Source organism: Gracilinanus agilis, chromosome 3 (assembly GCF_016433145.1).
Source record: "Gracilinanus agilis isolate LMUSP501 chromosome 3, AgileGrace, whole genome shotgun sequence".
In the NCBI taxonomy this organism is placed as follows: Eukaryota; Metazoa; Chordata; class Mammalia; order Didelphimorphia; family Didelphidae; genus Gracilinanus; species Gracilinanus agilis.
The window spans coordinates 412,908,896-412,932,778 of NC_058132.1; the positions used below are offsets into that span (position 1 = coordinate 412,908,896).

Below are 23,883 nucleotides of genomic sequence, written 5' to 3' on the forward strand. Positions count from 1 at the left end.
ATATGGAAAAATGTTATGTGTTTGAACTAATTTTTAGTTGGCTTTAGGATTCTCAAAATGAACTCTTATATCATCTTCAAAAATCAATAATTATGTTTCTCTTTGTGGTTGTTTCATCCATTTCTTTTTTTTTTTTTTTTTGCTAGAGCTAGTATTTATATCAAAGAGTGTTGATGACAGTAATAGTCCTTGCTTTATTCTTGATTTTACTGAAAAGACCAATATTTACCCCCATTTTATATAATACTGGCTATTAGTTTAAATAGATATTACTTACACTATTAAGGAAAGTTTTATTTATTTTTATGTTTTTCTTATGGCTTTGAACAGAAATGAGCTTTATATTTGTCATAAGATTTTTTCTGCATCCACTGGTAAATTATAATAATAGTTTTAGTTTTCTTGCTATTATTATGGTATATTATGTAATTTTTTCTAATACTTGAATATATTTCTGGGATAAATCCAGTCTATTATATAAGTTATCTTTTGATAGGGTACTATAGTTTGTGTGAAATTTCATTTAAATTTTTTATGTCATGATTGGGGATGTAGACTCGAAACTACCACACCAATGCTACTATCAATAATATGGAAATAAGTCTTGATTGATGACACATGTTAAAACCAGTGGAAATGCGCATCGGCTATGGGGGGGAGGTTTGAAGGTGGGGTGAAGGGGAAAGTAAAAAACATGAATCATGTAACCATAGAAAATTTTTCTAAAAAATAAAAATATTTTAAAAAATTAATTTTTTATGTCAGATATGTTGGTACCTGCATTCTAGAAAGTAATTTTGAACTATGTCCAAAAACATAACCCAACAATACCTTTATTAGTCCTATAGCTGAAAAAGGCCAAAGAAAATAGTTCATATCTGAAAAAAAAATTTGTATTAAGAGAACTGGAAACTAAAGGGGTGCCCAAAAATTGGAGCTTGGCTAAAAATTTTTTATGCAATACAAATGTAATGAACAGCTTCAGGGAAATCTCAGTAGACTTGTATGAACTGATAGTGTGAAGTATGCAGAATCAGGGCATCAATTTACACAATAATAATGGCATTGTAAAGTCTCTAACCAGTGCAATGAATAATGATGGTTCCAGCAGACTAAATGATCTTTGCTACCCAACCACTTACAAGAGGTGATGGATATAAAATGAAACCATTGTGGACATGGACAAGAAAACTGACTTTGCTTGGCTATCTGTTTGTTATAAGAGTTTTCTTATTTTTTTAAAAATTATTTCAAATAAGGAAGAGAGGAGGAGAGAAAAATAAATGTTTGCTTATTGAAAAATTAATTTTAAAAAGATCTTTTGATGTATAAAGGAACACATAAATTATCAACAGATTCATTTTGGCTAAATAATTAAGTGAACAAATATGAACCCAAATGTTTTCTTAAAATGGAACTCCTAAAAGTGAAGGACACCTCAGTTTTGTTAAAAAGATATAACATAAACTTAGTAGTTAAGGGGAAGAGAGATATAAGAATTTCTTCTTAGTCTTAAGTTTTCTTTTATCATAGACCACTTGAATGATTTCCCTTTATTTTAAGAAATCCCTGGCCCTACTCATCTGAATAATCCTCAGTTTTTTCTTTCAAGATCAGCCTTTGCAATCTGCAAGGGCAAAATATAATTTGAAAAAATACCAGAAATTCCTTACTGTGTAGTTATGGAAAGTGGAAATCTGCCAAAATGAGAAAAATGTACTTTCATATTCATAGCATGAGACTGGATAGACACCTTTAAAATGTCATCCTTTCTATACTATTGTCTCTGAAAAGTGAAACATTGAAACCATTCCAGAAGAATGATTATCTTTATTTTCAGATTCTCTAGAAAAAAAATAATTTTGTGTTCATCTCCTAGACAGGGCTAGAGCTCCCTATTTTTAAACCAAATTTCTTGCCTTCTTTCTTTGGGGGGCAGCGGAGAAGCAAAAGATGAAAATCATATCTAGACACTGTAGAAGCTAATGGTGATCACATACTTTGTGGAATCCCCAAATCTGAGAGTAGAAAGATACCATTATAGATAATCTGGTCCAAAATGAAATTAAGTTTTCTTGGTTAACAATAAGCTGTATGCTTACTGATTCTCAGAGTATGATAGCAGGACTTAAGGATTATATACCACATCTTAGGAAAATGTCATCTTTTAAATTCCCCTGCCCCCATTGAAAAAACCCATATATTTTCTAATAAATATGTACTTTTATTCTGAAGAGATCCTCCTGAATGCATGATGAAAAGAATCAAATTCCACTTTAAAACAAGAATAGCTATGCTTGATCCTCTGAAAATCCCAAAAGAAATCTGGGATCCCATGTCCTAACATGCCTTCTACAGAAAATATATACATCTTACTCTATCCTACTTGGAAAAGCAACCACATCACTATTTCATACCTTGCAGATTAATTCTAGGATGTCTCTGGCTGTATCCCCTGGATGGACAACTATCAAGGCAGGCTGATTATTTGGCAAGCAGAACCAAGAGGGTGTGAAATACTCATGGACCCAAATGTCACAGTCAGGATTGTGCTGGTGCACACTAGATAACGCAACTTCTTTTTCCCTCTGAATAAAAAGAAATAATATTATCAGAAAAGCAATAGCTGATCACTTAAGATTTCCAGATACCACTCAGGTATCATGCTTCTCTTAGTGAGATCAATTCTTTCATTGGTTTAGATAAGGTGATTTATTTTATGCCCAGCCATAGAATTTATTTTCCATCATATTATTTGTTCTTTGTGCAACAAATTAATTTTCATTTTTTATTTGAACAAAATCATTTTCAACTTAAGGTACTAACATTCTATGAATAGGAAAACTGCTATATGACTTCCTTATATCAAAAGCAGAGAAAAACTAGGCACAAAGAGACATTGACAGAGAAAACAGTATTACAGAAATGGCATCATCCCAAGTAGAACTAGGATAGGCATTCAAATGTTCATGCTGTAACTCTATTTTTTTCTCATTTAAATATAATTTTACTAAACTATACAATATGAATATGACAACTAAATCTAACTAAAAAGATAAAATGGTAAGAACAAATCACTAATAAGGAACATACATATTATTATGTCTAAATAAAATAACAATTCAGAAGCTCCCAGGTTAAAATTAGAAAGTACCTCACCACTTAGATTATATGAGTGATATTTAATTCAACCCCCTCTCCACCAAAGCCCCTAGTATAAAACATTTGTTTATCTGGCCCCAAAAATTTACTTGTACATATTATTTGGGTTTGGAGATTCTGTAACTATGCTCTACTAAGGCCTTTTATATAAGATATATCAGATTAGGTAAAGGGCTTGGAATTTTTCCTCTACTGAATAAAATCACACCACAAATGTGAACGATCAATTTTTGGTTTCCAACAAACACTTGAGCTTATTAGTGTCACAAGAAAACAGTTCATTTTGTGTAGGTTGGTGTACTTATGGTACTTCTTTTACAAAAACAAACCATGTTTATTTTTACCTTGCCATCTGGAAGAGTGTCATCATATATTCCTTCTAAAGATTTCTTTATGGAGTCAACTCCCTCTCCAAACACCTGCATATATAAAAGCACCATTTAAAAAATCTGAAGAAAATAATAGCATAAATGATTTTGGCAAAATGGTCAAATGTAATAGCACAACTTATAGGACTATGACACCCTGATACAAAAAAATCCACATAATTTCCTTATATCTGTTATTCTTTAAAATGGGAAAATTAATTTCTAGACATGAATTAGAAACATGACTACTTGTACCTCTTCCTTTCATCCCACCTTAGTATTGGATGAACTGCTTGCTTTGAATCTTGTCAATTCATTTGAATTTAGTATGCAATGAATGCCCAATCCCAAACCAGCCAAAGCAAGCAATTTCTCTAGACAGATTGCCCTGTGCTACATATTGAAAATGCAGAGAATATGACTCAATTTGCTAAGAACATTGAGTATAATGCTGTTTATCTCTACAAAGGAGAATATTGAGGGAACACTTGGAGGAAAGGTCTTTGAGAAAATTGTCATGAAAGGCCACATAAGCTTCTGAATGGCTACTGGGATCCCTGGAACTTTAGATATGTAGGGAAAATCAGTCCTTTATTAGGTTCTTTGACTTGCTTTTCTTGGAACCCTGACTTTCAATGTTTGCAACCTTTGAGAATGTTGAGAGATGTTGCCCTTGGTGAGATCAATTCTTCTCTTATTGGTTGAGCTGGGATGGTTTATTTTTTACTCCCAGAATTTATTTGCCATCATATATTCCAATCTATATAATTTCCCTAACTTCTGTTTACTGTTTTTTGAATCAATAGGTTTATTCACTGTTTGTGATTCCTAATGATCTATTGTGTGAACAGTGTTTAGTGGGAAGGAATAAATCTGGTAATATTAAACTATTATATTACTCTTGACAGTAATCAGGGAAAGTAATATGAATCCTGGGTCCCTAAAAGTACTGTACTCCCAAGACTTTACAGAGAGTTGGGTTCAAAACCAGCCTGAAGGGCTTTCTAGCTGGGTAACCCTGTGCAAATCACTTAGCCTCAGTTTCCTCATCTGAAAAAATGGCATAATATTATCTATCTCCTAGGGTTGTTATGAGGCTCTAATGAAATAAAAAAGTGTGTAGCACAGTGCTTCATATACAGTAGGCACTATATAAATGTTGGTTACTCTCATAATCATAATCATCATCATCATCGTCTGTCTTGGAAACAGGAAAGTAAAGGATTAAGTGCCATGCCTTCACTCTCTTCAAAGACAGAAATTTAAGTCTTCCTTAGAAAGAAATGGGCCAGATCCCCAGATCAGATGCCTGTCTGTGCCACATTCAAACTAGACATTTTTATATATTTGGGCCATACCCAAATATCTTACAAAAAAAATAAATAATTTTGGCACCTCTATTTCTCAAATTTGCTTCTTCATCTTTATAATGGATTCCTTTCAGATTGTATTATTTTACTTTTTATCCATTTTATGCATATTTTTATAATTTGTCTTTCCTGGAATCCTCAAAATGGTATGCGTCTGTCTGTGCATCTGTGTATGTAAATGCTCTACAGTCTATTATTGGTTTCATATATTTTACTTTAATGAAAAATCCTTTGTATTCTTAAGCCATAGAGTCATTCAGAATGAGTAAATAAACTTTTCCTTATTTACACTTTAACCTTTTGAGATTTTCTTTCTGTTTCCCTTAGCTATTTCTTAGTACAATCCCATAACGGTAGTAGATGCTTTAATTTTTTTTTCTTTTAAACTTACAAGGATAGATTTACAACCATGCTGCTTCCTACATTTTACTTGAAAATAAGTGGGAGGGGAAAAAAACTAACACTGAAATGGTGCTTCAGCCAAATTCTAGATATTTTCCCATCTTGAGGATGTTAACTAAAATATTTCCAGATGGAGAATCATTTTGATAGTAGATCCCATTTTCCCTCCCCCAAATTTCCTGTCAATGGTCCTGTCTTATTTTCTACTCCTGGTTAAATGCTGACTTACCCCCTATCTCCATCACCATATGGGAACTCAGAGCCCCTGCTCCACTTTGACCCTTGGGCCTGTTCTCCCTTTTCTAATTTTCATTGGCTGGATCCTTTGACCTTTCATTCCTTGCCACCGCCCCATCTGGAAATTCTTCTGGTAAGATGGTGGACCACCATACCTTATCATCTGCTCTACTCTTCCAAAACACCCTTCTGATCAAGGTATATTGTAACACTCTAAGAACCACCAGGACTTCATATCTTCCCTTTAGCAAAATCCTTCCAATGTGTGTTGTTTCCCCTCATTACACTGTGAGTACCTTGAAAGTAGAACTGTCTCATCTTTTCTGTTAACATAGTGCTTTGTAATAATGATTGCTTAATAAATGCTTTTTCATTTAGTCAAGGTTTTTTTTGGTTCTATTTTATAGTTACTAGGAAATTATTGTAGAAAACCTTGGTTGTAGAGTTCTCAAGTGCTGTCTCCAAAGTACATTTGCTAGTTTTTATGACATGTATTTGGTAGCTAATAGTTGTTTGAATCACCTCTTAATTTGGTGGTTTTTTGTTTTCATCTTACATTTTGCTTTATATTGAGATTGCTCAACAGATGTAAGGATATAGCAGATTTAGAATCTCAGGGATTCCCCAGTCCCCCAGAGTGGCCATTAACACTGGAACATTTAAAAATCTACATATCCAGCCTGGCTGAAGTCTAACTTTCCAAAAAAATTAGATATTCTTCCCCAATCTCCCCATCCCTAACTGTTTAGTCAAAGTGACCAACTTGCTTGCTATTCCTTCTAAAAAATATTTCAGGGCCCATCTGTGCTTCTGTATAGTCTACCAAGCTATGTCTGGAACACTTTCTTTTTGAGAACTCCTTGATACTCTCTTGGTCTTAGCTCAGATGACATATTCTTCAAGAAAACCTTTTTGACTGTCTTAGTTTTTGGTCTCGTACCTATCCTCCTTCCCAAATCACTTTGTATCTATTTTAGTATATGTATTTATTTAATATATATTTTATTCACAAACATGTTCTAATTCCACCAGTAGAATGTAAGCTCCTTTATGGAAGGAACTGTGTATCTTTTTATTTGTGTCCCTAGCATCTAGTGCAGTATCTGTCATAGAATAGGTACTTAATAAATGTTTGCCAATGAACATACACACATATAATAAATATTACATATATTTGCAAACACACATATACCTATATATATGCATATACATACACACATGTACAAGTACACATATATCTGTGTGATTGTATATGTAAAATTGTATACCTCTCACACATATATAAAACTAGAAAATTTTCCCAGTCAAATTTGGTTCATGAAGTCCCTTTTTAAAATACATTTTCCATTGTTATGAAATTGTTAAGAAATCTGCAAAAGCAATGAATTTTTAACTTCTTAGAATGGGGAATTTTTCCTTTAGCTACCACTCAGCCAATCTGAAATAATAATTATTATGCTTAATTCAAATGTGTCTAAATACTTCAAAAGGCATAAATTGTTTACACTTTGTTGTTAACCACTACATTTTCTTATTTTGGTTTTTATATGGTGATTTTTTCCTCATAAGTTTTCATGAATCAATACTAAATATTTATCTGAAAACACTGCACATGGGGAGATATACCACTATGCAAACCATATATAAGGAGACATTTTTGAACATGTTGAAACCATGTGCACTGGCACTAAAGGAATATGTACTTTGCCCAGAAAAATGCATATAATTAGTAAAAGAACAATATTTTTCCATTCCAATAAGACAGATACTTTTTAATATTGAACTAATTAGTGAATGACCATGCAGTTTATTAGACCAGAGGTCATCAAAAATCTATTGAGGAGAGCCAGGCCTAGAGACAGGAGGTCCTAGGTTCAAATCCGGCCTCAGACACTTCCCAGCTGTGTGACCCTGGGCAGGTCACTTGATCCCCATTGCCTACCCTTACCAATCTTCCACCTATAAGTCAATACACAAAAGTTAAGGGTTTAAACATTTAAAAAAAAATCTATTGAGGGACAGCCATGTGGCTCACAGTGGGTAAAATGCCAGGCCTGAAGATAGGAAGTCCTGGGTTCAAATCTGGCCTAGATTTTTCCTAGCTGTGTGACCCTGGGACAAGTCACTTAGTCCCCAATTGCCTAGAACTTACTTCTGTCTTGGAACTGACACAGTATCAATTCTAAAATAGAAGGTATGGGTTAAAAAAAGAATCTTTTGGAAATAAATATTTTATGAAATAGTTATAACACTACTTTGCTCTTTATTGTAACATATTCAAAAGACCAAATATGCAGAACTAAACATCATTATTCAAAAAAAAAAGTTGTTCTTCAGTGCCATCTATTTTCTTGCAAAGTTAAAAATATTGATGGTGTCTTTTATTTATTCATCACAAGAATCATCCATCCTCAAAAAAAAGGTTCATCTGTTCAGAAGCAAAAACTAGAGCACCAAACTATATTCTTTACTTCTTCCTAAATAACACTGAAGTAATTCCATTATTCACCACACTCATTTTTATTAATAAACCCCCTATAGTTTTTGTCTTAGTGAGCATTCATTTTCATAAGTATTTCTGTCAAGGGCATCACCATCCTGCCATATCACACATGTTCACAACTTTGAAGCAATTCTCAATGCCTCATTCTGCATATACAATCCAATGAGGAGTGTTGATAATTCTGTCTCCACACCTCTCACATTCATTCCCTTCTTTCTACTCATAAGGCAATCTACACTAGTCCAGACCCTCATCACCTCTAAATTGAATTATTGGAAAGGCCTCTATAGTATTATTGCCCTAAATATCCCCTCTCCAATCTATGTTCCATATAGCTACCAGAGTGATGGTACTAATGCACATGTCTGATCATTACTAAATCTTACTCTTATTAAATACATTCTATATGTCTACCAATTACCTTTAGGATCAAATATATTCTTTTCTGTTATTGGAAGTCCTTTCTAATTTGGTTCCAAACTGTTTTTCAGGCTTTTTATATATTATTCCTCTTCATACATTCTATGGGCAAGTCAAATTGGACCTCTTGCTCTCCCTCATCCATAACATTCCAACATTCATATTTGGAACCGAGTATCCCTTCACATCCTCTGCTATTGAAATCCCTGGTTTCCTTCAAGACTCTACTCAATTACTACCTTCCTACTACTTGAGGTCCTTTCTCATCTTCCTAGTATCCCCCCCCCCAAAATATTGTCTTGAATTTATTTTATGTAAACCTTTATATTTATATGTTACCTCCTCCCAAAGAATGTAAGTTCCTTGAGGGCAAGAACTCTTTCATTTTTGCTTCTGTTTCTCCATCATCCAGTTCCTTTTACATTATAGATGCAGAATAAATCTTAACTATTGGGAAATAGCTACTAGTCTAATCTATCTATCTATCTATCTATCTATCTATCTATCTATCTATCTATCATTCAGATATCTTACATACCAAACCCATGTTGAGATATATGTATACACACACACAAAATTATGAAAATGACAAATAGCTATTCTCTAATAAAGAAGTGGCCAAAAGATATAAACAGTTCTCAAAAGAGTAGTCTCAAAGTATTCACAACCACATGAAAGAATGTTCAATATCATTAATAATATGAGAAATTAAAATCAAAACAATTCAGAGGTTCTATCTCACCTGGTATAGATTGACAAAAAATGGAAATAATTTAATGTTGGAGGGGTTGTGGAAGGATAGGCACAGTAACACTTTGTTGGTGGAGTTGTGATTGGTGGAAATTTTGGAAAGTAATTTGGAATTGTGCAAATTAAGTGACTAAAATGTCCATATTTTCTGAATCAGAAACTCCATTACCTGGCCATCAATAAGAAGAAAGTCCTCATATACACCAACATATTTCTATCAGCAATCTTTGTGATAGCAAAGAGTTGGAAACAAAGAAGATGGCCAACAGCCATGCTCTTGATGGTGGCAAAAAATTGGAAAATTAGGGGGTGTCCCTTGATTGGGGAATAGCTGAACAAACTGTGGTATCTGATGGTGATGGAATACTATTGTGCTGAAAGGAATAATGAACTGGAGGAATTCCATGTGAACTGGAATGCAGAACCAGGAGAACATTGTACACAGAGCCTGATACATTATGGTACAATTGAATGTAATGGGCTTCTCTACTAGCAGCGATGCAAAGATCCAGGACAATTCTGAGGGACTTATAAGAACACTATCCACATCCAGAGAAAGAATTGTGGGAGTAGAAATGTAGAAGAAAAACATACGATCAATCACATAGTTCGATGGGGATGTGATTGGGGTTTTGGTGCTAAAAGATCACTCTACTGCAAATATGAGTAACATGGAAATCGGTTTTGAACAATGATTCAACCCAATGGAATTGCTTGTCAGGTTCAGGAGGGGGGAAGAAAGGTAGGGATCATAAATCATGTAACCATGGGAAAACATTCTAAATAAAAAAAAAAAGAAGAAAATGGCCATCAACTAGAGAATTGGCTAAACAAATCATGGTATATGAATGTAATGGATTATTGTTGGGCTATAAGAAATGATGATGTATGTGATGAATACAGAGAAGCATGGAAAGCTCTGAATGAACTGGTGTAGAGTGAAGTAAGCAGAGTTAAGAAAACATTACACAAAGTAAGTAAACAATGTAAATGGAAAGGATACCACACCAAAAAAATAAAAAGTGAATGTAACAAAACTATAAAGATCTAATGGGAAGGGGCAGCTAGGGGGCTCAGTGGACAGAGAGTCAGGCCTGGAGATGGGAAGTCCTGGATTCAAATCTGACCTCACACACTTAATAGTTTTATGATCCTGAGCAAGGTACTTAAATCCTACCTGCCTAGCCCTTTCCACTCTTCTGCCTTGCAACCAATAGTCAGTATTGATTCTACAACAGAAGCCAAGGGTTTAAAGAGAAAAAAAAAAAGAAACTGAAGAACATCATAAAAACTCATTAAACATCCATGACAATTGAGCACTAGACTGCATATCTACTCAGTTTGGGGGCAATTCTGATTTTTAACATTAAATTATGAAATATAATAAATTATATTTACTTATAAAATTATTATTTACTAGAAATAATAATAATTATGAATTCTATCTTTTTCTTCCTGTTGTAGTCAGGAAGAGCAACCACATTCTTCTTCCACATGACAGCCCTTCAAATATTTTGAAATAGTTCTCATATTGCTATAAATTTTCCTTTTTTCAGAGTAAATATCCTCAGATTCTTCACCTTCACAACCAGCATCCTCTAGAAATGCTCCAGTTTGTTACTGGAAACCTCAGAAATGAACATATGAAATCTGATCACAAAAGGGTACAGGGGAGCTATCACCTTCTCTGGATAGTCTACTTTTGTTAATACAGGTCAACTCATTTTATCAACTTCATTCTACATCAATAGTATTCCTGACCCTACCTGATTGATGCTTGGTCTTCCCTGTTTCTTCTTTGAGGTAGTATCCAGACCCCAAAGAGAAGAAAATCTGCTTCTTCTCTTGCTTGCAGTTCTGGACATGGCCTGAGTTCTTCGTCTTACACCAGTCTCACCTGTGCGTGCTGCCACCTGATGATATCAAAATAAGTTGTGAATCAAAGATCAAGTTGCCTCTGCCATCACTGCCACTATATTTATTATGACATTAATAAATACTGACATTTATATAGTGCTTAGTGTATCTTAGACATTGTCCTAGACACTTAATAATTACTATTTCATTTGATCTTCACAACCCTGAGAGATAAGTGCTATTATTATCTCCATTTTAAAGATGAGGAAACAGAGGTGAAGGAACTTGCCCAGGGTCACATAGCTAGGAAGTATTTGATGTCAGATCTGAACCCAGGTCTTTCCCGATGCAGGCCCTATCTCTATCCACTGTGCCACTTTCATGTCCATATGCTATAAAAGTTTCAAAGAATCAGTGAGAAATGTGCCCTCCCAGGAAACTACAGATTTGTCCTACTTGTTCCTTGGCTAAGATACTTCCAAATAAACCACTCACTGCCAACATGATTATCAGAGGGATCCCATGATCCCTCTGATAATCATTGTTAAGGTCAGAGTTTTAGTCACTCAATATATAAATCTGAAGAGGCAAAATAAAGGCATAAAACAGTTTCTTGCTTATTATGGCTATTGGGGAAAAATCATTGTTTCCTCAAAAAGTGAGCTGAAAAAATAATTACTATATAAGGGCATTAAGATTTTGAACAAATATTTAAGAACATGTAAATATTTTTTTCGATCAAAATGGAGTGGGAGACCCTCAGGGAAAGAAATCATCTGACTAAAAATTCAGACTTGAACTTTATCCTAAATGTTGTAATCAAGACCCAAGGATTTCAGGTAAATATGACAAGCCTGATTTGGCCCACCCACTGGCTTTCTTTTGTGAAAAAGGGAGTAGCAGGAGGAACAAGTTTGACTTGAAATAAAAGACTGGAGGTGAATATCCCAGAGCTGACTTTGAAATAGTTGTCCATACAGGTATAACTCCCCAAACATAATTACTGCTGAGTTCAGGGATAACATGTTGCTGGGTAAAAGAAAATCTACATAACTAATTTGCTCTTTGGTGAGAAGTTCCACTTTATTTTCAGTGTTGAGAGAATAAACATAATGAAAGGACTAGAAAGAAAAAAGAGAGTTGGTAATGAAAGGTGTTTGTTAGCAAGATTCCTTGCCCCAAAGGAGAAATAAAGAAGCAAACAAAACTTGTGCTGCCAATGAAATACAACCTTTTGTGGGCAGGGGGTAGAGGGAGTGGCTAGCACATACAGGAAAACCCAGCTCAGTCCAGATCAAAAATGTGGTTGCCAACACTTCTGTGGGCAATGATAATCAACTACTGTGTTATGAATCTGTATTGAGGCAGGGTATATGTATTAAAGAGTAAAAATTTAAATACATAAAGATTAAATTAGGAATCAAAAAATCTCAGACAAACTAGTTTTGTCCACCTCTCCAACTCTGTAATGGCTTCACAATTTTAATTCGCCCATATTATTTGAATGATGATATCAATCTCTAAAGAATCTAAAAACACATTTTATTCCTGCATATATAAAGGTCCAATAGGTTGCACAAGTAGGATTTTACCAAGCTCACTGAACATCTTTATTCATATCAACACTGAGCCAATTTGAGTCTATTGGAGACTCTACATAACAAATGAGCCCCCAGAAGGAAGAATGTAGAAGTGAGGAATGGAGGGACAAGATCAGAGATAGAATGTATCATATTATAGTTGCCAAAGAATAAATATTTACAGTCCAGTAGGCCTTATCATACTATTGGTTACTTTTCCCTTTACCAACTCTAAATTTAGATTCAGAATGTTGTATTAAATTTAAAAGATGTAATAGGAATACATTTAAACCATAATAAAAGTTGCAAATATTTTATTACAAATAACAGCCATTCAGCAAGCTTCATTCTATCAAGTCAGTTTGATAGAAGGGGAGCTATCTAATAAACTATAAGTCCAAAGGACTAAAAATGCAATATACTAACTGTCTATCTCCTGTCAGAAAGGCAATGGACTTAAAATGAATGAGATGTATGTTTTTGAACATGACTAATGTAGCAATTTGTTTTGCTGGATTATGCATAATGGTTAAGAGATTCTGCTTTTGTTTTTTGTCTTTATTATTCAAAATGGAGATGGGAGTGGAAAAAAGACAAATGACCAAGAAAAATAAAAGTATATATTTAAAAAAAAACTTTTATATAAAGTCAGCTACATTAACTTGTTCCTCTGAAAGTTCAATGATGCATTAAAAAGATAAGTTCATGGTGCAAATAACCATATTTGTATTAGTATAAACATCACCAAAAAACCCCATTCCCAAACATAAAGGTTTTGAGTACCTAGCACAATGCTCTACAGAGTATTCATTTGATGTTTATTCCAGTAAATCACTGGACTGAATTGAAAGACAACCACAAAGAGAGCCTTCAAAAATTTAAAAATAATTTGTGGAAACAATTGTAGAATTGTCTTCCTTTCAGATCCAAGTTTTAATAGCCCATGTACCACATAAAATGTGCAAATGAGAAGAGCTGGGCAATAGTAACTCTGTATCAAGAATGTAATGAATTATGGAGAAAGAAAGTAGTCAGAAAGTGCCTGGCACCTAAGAATCTCTTCCCAAGATACAGGGAATACATCTGCCACATTTCTTAAATCATATAACATTAATATTATTCTCTTCTAAATTTTACATATATCATACATTTAGATGTCCTCATTTAGCATTTTTAAAATAAATTTTTATTGACTCATTTATAATTAATATAAGTTGATGACAATATCTTGAAGAAAACAATGCTTCAGGATTCTTCCATACATATTTACAATGGACATTCTCATCCCTATACAAGTATTTTGTACTTATCTCAAAAAAAAATGAATTAGAACCAGGAAAAGAGAACTCATTAATGGATTTTTTTTTCCATACATAGCTTCTCTACTACTAGAAGTGATAGTACTTAAACATTGCATTGAGAAGGCAGAGCCAACAAGACTGAGAGCATTATTATAATTAGTGTAGGGGAAACAAACTCTTTTTAAAAATTGTTTTAAATTAATTAATTGATTATTTTCCAGGTACAGTAGAAGCAATTCTTAACAATTGTTTTCTGACATTTTAAGATTCAGATTTATTCTTTCTCTCCATTCCCCTCTCCCTGAGGTAGTAAATAGTCTGATATAGGTCATATCATTGCTTTCATGGAGTATATATTTCCATATTGCTCATGCTGTGACAAAAGTCACATATCATACAAACAACAAAAAAACTCATGAAAGGAAAAAAAGTGGAAGATAGCATGCTTAGATGTACAATCAGACCCCAATAGTTCCTTCTTTGGCTGTGGATAGCATTGAAAACATAAATTCTAAATACAAGTTCTAGTAATTTAGAAATTAATTGTTCCAAGCAATAGGGAGGTAATAGTTTCCCTGATATTCTACTCTCATGAGACCTCATCCTGAAGTGCTGTGTTCAGTTTCGGGTGACAGGGTTTAAAAAGGTCATTAATAAGTTGGAAAGTGTTCGGGGAAAGACAAATAGGATGGTGAAGGGCCTTGAGTGAATGTCCTAAGAGGGTTGGTTGAAGAAAAGTAGGTAAGTTTAGCTAGAACAAGAGAAGACTTGGAGATATAATTGTCTTCAAGTATCTGAAGGTTACCCCTGAGAATAGAAATAGGAAAAATGAGAATAAAGCTCAAAGAAGTAAATTTATGCCTGATACTAGGGAAAACTTCCTAACAATTCAAATTGTCCAAAAATTGAATTGGCTGCCTAGGGAGACAGTGAGTTCTCTCTCTCTGTGGAAGTCTTTGAGCAGAAATTGGATAAACTCTTGTCAAGTATGTTAAAGTGAAGATTCCTAGTTTCTGAGGGCTTAAATTCTGTTAGCATCTTTTCCATTCTAATTTGTCCATGTAATTTGAATAATGATTGTTAATCTATAGAGAGCCTAAAAACACCTCTGACTGAATTACAGCTCTGTATTCAATTGATGGGTACAGCTGCTTCTACAGTTTTTACCCAAGTAAGATAATAGACTAGAAAAAGCAACAGACTAATTTAGTCCAAAGAACTCTGGTTCAACATCCAAGTGTGGGAATGGTATCCATGGTGACTCTACATTGGGATGCAATTTCATAGGAAAAGGGTGTGCAAGCCTCTATTTAGCCTTTACAATTTCATATTAGCTTTGAAAAGTAACAAACCCCATCAAGACTAGGGCTTATATAATAAACCCCAGAATGTGCCAGAGTAAAGGTTTGCATTCAATACAAAGTATGAAAAGAACCAGAAATTTCTATGCAATAGAGTGACATATGAATGCTGGGAGATTCTTATCAAGTCCTTCTAGGGATTAATGATTAAATTGAACATTTTCAACAACACGCTCTGACCATCAAATCAAACTCACCAGGGCATGAAAGGAGGATACAGAAAAAATTCCAAGGCGTCCCATGGCTACTTTGGTTGGTCGACTGGCAAATGCAAGTAGCCTTTTAGGATTTGGCAACTCCCCTCCTTGCAGGCTAGCTAAATAACAACGGTATCGAAATAGATCCATTTGGAATTGTTCAAGATTTTGCTCCCAAACAAATATCTACAATAGAAAGAAAGGGAGGCAAGATAGACATACAAGTTAACAAGTTTTGCTAAAATATTTACAAAAATATCAATAACATATCTACTCTTCAAAAATTGTTGTAGACCTAGGAGGTAAAAAGAAGACTCCAAATGTTCAAATGTAAACAAATCAAGTATTTTTGCATTCAGCAATGATTTTTTTTTTCTGAAAAGACTTGATTCAGTACGTGCAGAAACTTCAGTGTGACCTTGAAACCTTCCTTCCACTCTCCATTATAAACTTTTTACTAACTGGTATGAGAAAGGGTTAGGAACTCTAGGGAATAGACCAGAGGCAGAAAAAAGAAAAAGCTGAAAAAAAGGCCAGCATATTCATATACTTTAACTCAGTATGAATTAGTAACTTTTCTATATCAAACAAAATTATATATGTTCACAGGTTTTTTTGGTGAGGAGATTTATTTAGAGACAAAATAGGGTATAACATAATATATTTATGAAAGACAGGAAGGAAGGAACAGAATCAAACAGATACCTATATGTAGAGTCATTGAGATTGAGAGTGGGGGAAGAAAGGCCAAAATAAGGGAAAACAAACTAAATAAATACTTTGTAGCATCTTCATCAATAACTTATCTAAGAAGTCAAAGTACCTATGGTGATGATGCTGGGACTTGAAATATAATGCAATATAATAAAGGGAAATTTGGACTACAAGTAGAAGGTAACATGTTAGCCCATGTGATAAGTCAAGTGATTTACATAAACTTTATTTCTATAATTGTTTTATAAATTGTGAACACAAGTTTTAAAACATTGATAAAACAAAAAAAGAGAAGGAGGAGGAGGTAGCAAATATTTAGGTTACATTTAAATTTCACCTTTGCCTCTTTTCTACAAAAAATTTTTATGTATATTCTTATGCCTTTAGATATAACAATGAAAAAGATAAATTATTTTGATCTTCTGTGTGGAATCACTAACATATGCAATTCTTAGGACAAGTTCAACCACCTATGAAACTTTAAAGCTAAGTAAATATCTATCATACATCATGAAGCTGACCAGACATAATGGTTCTTTATAGCATGGAGAGTGTGTTAGTGGAAATTTGGGGTTCATTGAGCTTAAATATTTAGATATATGATATAAACTTCTCTATTTTAATTGTAACAAGAGGTACCTACTTAAACTTGCATTGTATATTTATAAACATTTGTTATCGAAAATGGCTTCTACCTTTGGTTCAACAGAATTGTCTACTGTAAATTAAAAAAACAACAGAAATTTATGATAGCTTCTGAGTCAAAAAACAACAACAGAGGGAATAAAATTTCAATCTTTACAATGAAACAAGCCTGTTTTCCTCTAACACTGCATTACTTGGGAGAGTGAGAAGCTTCTACTGGATTTTACCATAAGTAATTAATATAAATCCCATTTATTTTATGACAAACAACCCTGATCAAAAAGTTGAAGAAAACCAGCAGTCAAAATGATGAACTTAATATCTAGGATAAAAGATGACAACTAGATAATAACTGATTTTTCATAATTTTATAGCAGCAAAAACTTAGAAAGACCTAAGGATTTCACCTAAAACACTTAAGAAAGGTTACCTGATCAAGTATGGTTTTCTTCTTCTTGGAATCAGTTACAGAAGATAATTGCATGTCACCCATTTTCTTCATTTTCTCATCCATATCAATCTTTTGTTCTAGTTTTTTTATCTCTGATTTTAGGAGACGGAGGGTATCCTCTTTGTGGTGTTGTCTTGCTACAGCAGTTGCACAGGCAGAATGGATTGCTGTAATCCAGTTTTCTAACTCAGTCTGGCTGATGGTCTGCACAGAATGGAAGGGGAGCAAAGAAATTCACATTTTATGTAGCTATCAGATACTACAAGACTCATCAAGAAAATTTATTCTCTTGATCCCCAGATTATGTCTTTAAAAACATAACAATGAAAAGACAAGTTATTTCGATTTTCCATAAGAAACAAAAAAGTAATTCTTAGAGCTGATTCAATAATCTATGAGTTCAGGCTTTGGAGGGGAGCAAATAAAGATCCTATATCATGAAGCTGTCCAGACTGATAAGCAGAGTTGTAAATATCCTTTGATAGCTTGTTGTAGAATAGAGGAACCCTGGAAGTCTTTTAGATTATGGTGGACTTAAAAAGCAGTAAAGGATAATCTCTGAGTAGGTTCTACAAAGCTAAGAAGAGTTTTGTTTCTGCTTTAAAAATGTATTTGTTTGTTACATAGAAGTTCCCAGGTATTTCCCTCTCTCCTTCTCTTCCCTCACTAGCGAAGGCATCATTTCACAAAAAAAAAAAAAAAAAAAGTACATATAAACCTACATCTTGCTTATTTCTATTTTCAGTTCTTTCTCTGGAAGTAGGCATACACAAGTTATACTTCAAACAATATTTTTGTTGTTATATAAAATATTCTCTTGGTTCTGCTTATTTCACTCTTCATAAATTCATGTAGGGTTTTTTTAATTAGCCTGCTTGTCATTTGTTAGGGTGTAGTAGTATTCCATCACAATTCTATGCCACAACTTGTTTAGCCATTTCCCAATTGATGGGCATCTCCTTAATTTCCAGTTCTTTGCCACTACAAAGAGAGCTGCTGGAGAGACTTTGAATATGAGTCAAATTGTTGATTAGATTAGTAGGATATTGGAAGAATTCAGTGATGAATTCTTGGTTATGGCAGCACATGGAAAAGAAAAATTTCAAATGACTCTAAACCTTATGTAGTTCTCCTCTGCTTCTATGGAGAGAATGATGAAGAAATAGAAAAAAAGGAGAGAGTAAATATAAAGTTTTAAAGCAGCCTACAAACACTACCCATGGTTGGTATTCAAAATATGAAATTTTGATCAATGAAAAATGAGCTGATAAAAAATATTTTAAAAGTGAAAAAATAGAGCCATAACAAAATTCACATTTTGAATAAATAAGTGAATAATGAATGAAATCAAAGATGTAAGGAACTTGCAGCTTAAGAAAAGGACAGGGTTTTTTTTCTTTTTTTTCTTTTTTAGAGAGGCAAACAAGAGAATTCATAGTTGGTTTCTTTTTGTGTTCTCAAAGATAATAAGAAATATTTTATGGAAAACTCAGTCATTCCATCTTGTAGTTCTTATGATGAGCATAAGCAAAGAGCCTACCGTGTAGATAATTGTAGCTTATGATTCAGTATCTGCTACAGAAGATTAGAATAATAATTTGACAATGTCCTTCAAACCAAGTGAACATATTTTTTGATATTTAGTAACTTCAATGCAAAATCAGTCATGAGTAGGATGACAGAGACATGGTTTAGGCATAATAAATTAAAGATTTATTTGTAGACTACCCTGCAACCTCATGCCTTTGATTTATGAATATATTCTTTAAGAGAAATGAAAGAGTTTAAATGTAAAGCATTGAATAGAAACAAAAGTGAAGTCAAATATATCTCAACAGACATAAAATTACCAGTTCCTCATTTGGAATCATGTAAGAATTTGTGTCATCAGTCAATAAACATTTATTAAGTACCTACTATGATGTACCAGATATACAAAGAAAGGTAAATAATAGTCCCTGCTTTCCAGAAGCTTCAAATCTAATGGGGAAGAAATAAAAGGTCGAATTGTAACTGGACCTTGAAAGAAAGCAGAGAAGCCAGAAAGCAGAGATGAGGAAGGAGAGCTGTCAGTTTGTGTGGGATATTTGGTGAAAATAAGTGGAATCAGTTCAAAGAAGAGCCACAAGGCCAGTCTGGTCATTGAATTGAAGAGTATGTGGTGGGGTATAAGGTATAAGAAGAATGGAAAAGTAGAAAGGGGATCAAGTTACAAAGAATTTTGAACACTAAACGACAGATTTTATATTTGATCGTAGAAGTGATAGGGAGACTGCAGTTTTATTGAATTTGTGCAGGGGACAGGGATTTAAATGATCAGACTTGTGTTTAAGGAAGATCACTTTGAAAGATGAATAGAGGACATAATGGAGTGGGGAGACCAACCAAAAGGCTATTACAATGGTCCAGATATGAGGTGATGACTACCCAAAGCAGGATGTATCAATGACAGAAGAAAGACATAACTGAAAGATATTATGAAGGGAAAACCAAAAAGACTTGGCAACTTGGATATGAGGAGGTAAAAAAGTCAAGGATGACATCTACTTTGTGATCCTGGGTTATTGGAATAATATTAGTACCCTAAATAGTTATAGAAAGCTAATGAATTGCTAGACATCCAGTTCAAAATATCTAATGGGCAGCTGTAGATGAAAGCCTGGAGGTGAGGAGGCCATTTCCTCTAAAGAGGGGAGTAAAGGTTTAAGGGTAGAGATCCACATCTTAGATATGAATTACAGTGCCTCAATGGGAATAAAGAGAGAGTTTAAGTTCTTTCTACCAGTTTCAGGTGAGGTAAGTCATGGGTGGGGAAAGAGACCTTCCCTTATCAGCTTTTGGACATTTTTGGTATGGAGTAGTATCGCATAGGGAGATTGTACAGATCATTTCTATGAAACATAGTATAGGTTGGTCTTATCTGCCAGACATTGACATTTGGGAGCTTTAGAGATGGATGTATTAGCAGCAAATTCAGGTAAAATGAGAGGCTAGAGTTGTATGCATCAGTGTTTACTGGGTTGTCTTGGTATGGTAAGCAGTGTTTCCTTCAACCCCACTCTCCTTCCCCTCTGTCTGTCATTGAAATTTTTAAGATAGGTGGGGGATTCTTAGCAGAGTTATATATTATTCTACCACCTTTACCAAAATTCCAATTTGATTATTTTTTAAGAGCTCTTTCATGCCCTCCACCAAAAGTTAAGTGTTAATTCAACCCTCTATACCCATTTAAAACCTAATTAAATATCATCTCATCTTGTGGTTGTCGTCAAAATCTGTTATATTAGAAAGAATTTTTGTTCTTGCCGGCCTATCTAAATAAAGCAGCAGTCAGTGCCAATCTCTATTTTTAGGCTAACTCAATTTCCAGAGATACACAATCCATTAAATTATCTTTCCAACAAAATTGGTCCTTATTCAGAGGAACAAGCTATGCTGACATGAATGTACACTGTGAATGGCAAGCTGTTTCCTGTTGCTAGTTAAGTGCTTAATACTATTCTGGAATATTTTATTTAAAGGTTTCAGGGTTAACAATTCACCAGCATTCCTAATTGAATTTTTCACTTGACACAAATGCTTTTTATCACTTCTTTCAATCTTTAAATTCCAACATCCTGGAATCCACTTTAGGAAATTACTAATCTTATAATATTTTCTTTAGGTAAGTTTAATTAAGGCCTTTAAACCTGTTAAAGGGAGTCTCAGCAAAACAAATTCTCTTGCTCACAGTGGAGTATAAAAGAGCAGTATCTCAGTTCTACTCTCTGGACTCCCACACCACTTACTTTTTCAGTGAAGCAATTAAGAGATAGGCAGAAATAGGGAGTTTTATAATATTCTTGCCCTTCTGGTAATACCATAAATACTATATGAAGGTCAAAAATTAAAGCTACTAGAGGCAGTTAGGTTGCTCAGTAGATTGAGAGCCAGGTCCAGAAACAGGAAGTCCTGGGTTCAAATCTGGCCTCAGATATTTCCTAGCTATATGATCTTGGGCAAGTCACTTAACCCCCCCACTGCCCAGCCCTTATCATTCTTCTGCCTTGGAACTAAAACACAATATTTACTCTAGAACAGAAGGTAAATATTTTAAGAAATAATAATAAAGTTACTGATGACCTGAGCCTAATTATAAAAAATGCATTTGTGCTATAATAGAACTTCTTTGACATCACATGATTAAACTGACAGTTTAATTATTTAAACTCAGCTTCCCATCTCTCTCCACTAAAATCCTAAAGCTTCATTATAGAATAGATATTGCTTGTAATTATAACAATATCTTTTCATAGAAATAGAGAAAGGTTGCCATTACACTACAACAATAAGGCAATCCATTCCACACATATTCCTTATTAATATTAACCACATAAATTTGCAAGGTGGCCAACTCGATTTAATAATACTGTTTATAGACAAGGAACTTTCAAAAAGCTTGGGCTCAATCCTCAGTCCCACACTGTTCAATATCCTGATCAGCAATTTATCAATTTATACATTGACATAGAAGCATCAATCAAATGAGGAAAGGATGAAAAGTTGGTAAGGTTACATAGGTAATACAGCAAATAACGATCAGATTAGAGGAAAAATATTTAGTCAATATAAGCAAAAATGAATATTTGGGAAATATTTATGCAAAGCCCTACATTTAAGTTTAAAAATCAAACATAAAATTATAGGCTAGAGAAGATCTAGTTTACTATAACTCATAATAGAAATTACCTGAAGGATTTTAGTTGACCCTTTGCTTGATATCAGACGATAGTATAAAAGATACTCAAAATAAAACAAGAACAGTAAAGCAATTTTAGGATACATTGACAGAGGGGGCAGCTAGGTAGCACAATCTATAGAGTGCCAAGCCTGGAATTGATAGGAGCTGGGTTCAAATCTAGCTCCAGACACTTCTGAGCTATGTGACTATGGGCAAGTCAATCAACTCCAACTGCCTAGCCCTTGCCATTCTTCTGTCTTAGAACTGATGCTAAAACAGAAGATAAATGTTTTTTTTAAAGAATTCACTGATAGAAGTAGAGCATTTAACTCAGAGGAAGCAGAATCCACATCCAGTGTACTGTGTCCATTTACAGCTACTATACTTGAAGTTTTATTACACTAATGATAAAACTAGACAGCATTTGCAAGAGGGAAACCAAGATCGTAGGAGGTCCTGAAGCCAGGTAGCATGTAGATTAGTTAACAGAATTGTGGATGGTTAGTCTAGAGAAGAAAAAATTTTGGAATTTAATTGTTTATTTTTGCTCCAAAGGGAAGTAAGTGAAAAGAGGATTTCAACTCAACACATAACAAGAATTTTTTAACAAGTAAAGAGATGTTCAAGAATTGAACAGGCTCTGGGGAAGAACCAGATAAACTATGACTGTGATAATTTTTTTTCAAAATGCTGATTTATGAAACTTCTCATTACTTATATAAATATATTTACCATTAAGGAATTTGGTCATTTCAAATACCATCCTTCCATTGTAAATGAAAATAAGCTGACATTTCCTGCTACTTAATATACACATGTGTGTATTTGGGTGTATTTATATACATCTATGTAGGCCTCTTGTCCTTATTCTGATACTTGTACATCAGAAGTTTTTCAATCAATAATCATTTATAAAATGCCTACTATGTGGCAGGACTATGCAAAGCACTAAGGATACAAAAAAAAAAGGCAAAAGACTGTCCATGTCCTCAAGGAGTCCCCAATTTCATACAGAAGGCAACATGTAAACAAATACACACAAACCAAACTATATAGAGAATAAATAGAAAATAACTGACAGACAGAAGGCACTTGAGTTAAAAAGGGTTAGGAAGGGCTTCTTGTAAAACAGAATGTTAGAAATTAAAGAAAACTAGAGAAGCTAGTAGACAGAATTGAAGAGAGAGAACATTCTATACCTGGGGAACAGCCAAAGAAAATTCTTGGAATCAAGAGATGGAGTGTCTTATTCATTGACCAGCAAGGAGAACATTGCCACTGGATTGAAGAGTGTATGTCAAAGAGGAAAGGGAAAAAAAGACTAGAATGGTAGAAAGGGGGATTAGCTTATGAAGGGCTATGAATGGCAAATATTTTGTATTTGATCCTAGAGGCAACAAGGAGCCAATGGAGTTTCCTTGATGGGGGATGCCACAGTCAAATCTATTGCTTAAGAAAATCATATTGGTGGCTGAACGGAGGATCTGTTAGAATAGAGAAAGACTTGAGGCAGGTAGACTCACTAGACCAGATGTGAGGTGACAAGTGGTGGTAGTGTCAGAGAAAAGAAGGAAGTATTTCTAAAGATGTTGCAGAAGTGAAATTGCCAGGCCTTGATAACAGATTGAATATTTGGGGGGTGAGGAGGGTGAGAAGTCCAGGATATCTTGTAGGTTGTGAGCCTTAGAGATTAGGAGGATGGTATTACCCTCTCTAATAATAGGAAAGATAGAAAGGGAAGAGTCTTTAAGAGAAAAGGTAATGAGTTCTGTTTTGGACAAGCTATGTTGAGGACACCTACTGTACATATAATTTAAGATATCTCAAAGGCAGTTGTTGGTAATA

At 34.0% G+C, this 23,883-nt stretch overlaps 1 protein-coding gene across 1 annotated transcript in view; it reads right to left on the reverse strand.

Moving 5' to 3' along the window:
* TIAM1 (TIAM Rac1 associated GEF 1) overlaps window positions 1-23,883 on the reverse strand; it is a 121,484-nt gene that overhangs the window by 66,424 nt on the left and 31,177 nt on the right. The window contains exons 4-8 of the mRNA XM_044666876.1: window positions 17,298-17,522; window positions 15,509-15,694; window positions 10,979-11,125; window positions 3,507-3,581; window positions 2,418-2,588 (exon numbers count right to left, since the gene is read on the reverse strand). Coding sequence (XP_044522811.1) covers window positions 2,418-2,588; window positions 3,507-3,581; window positions 10,979-11,125; window positions 15,509-15,694; window positions 17,298-17,522 — 804 coding nt within the window. The remainder of the gene's footprint in view (window positions 1-2,417; window positions 2,589-3,506; window positions 3,582-10,978; window positions 11,126-15,508; window positions 15,695-17,297; window positions 17,523-23,883) is intronic.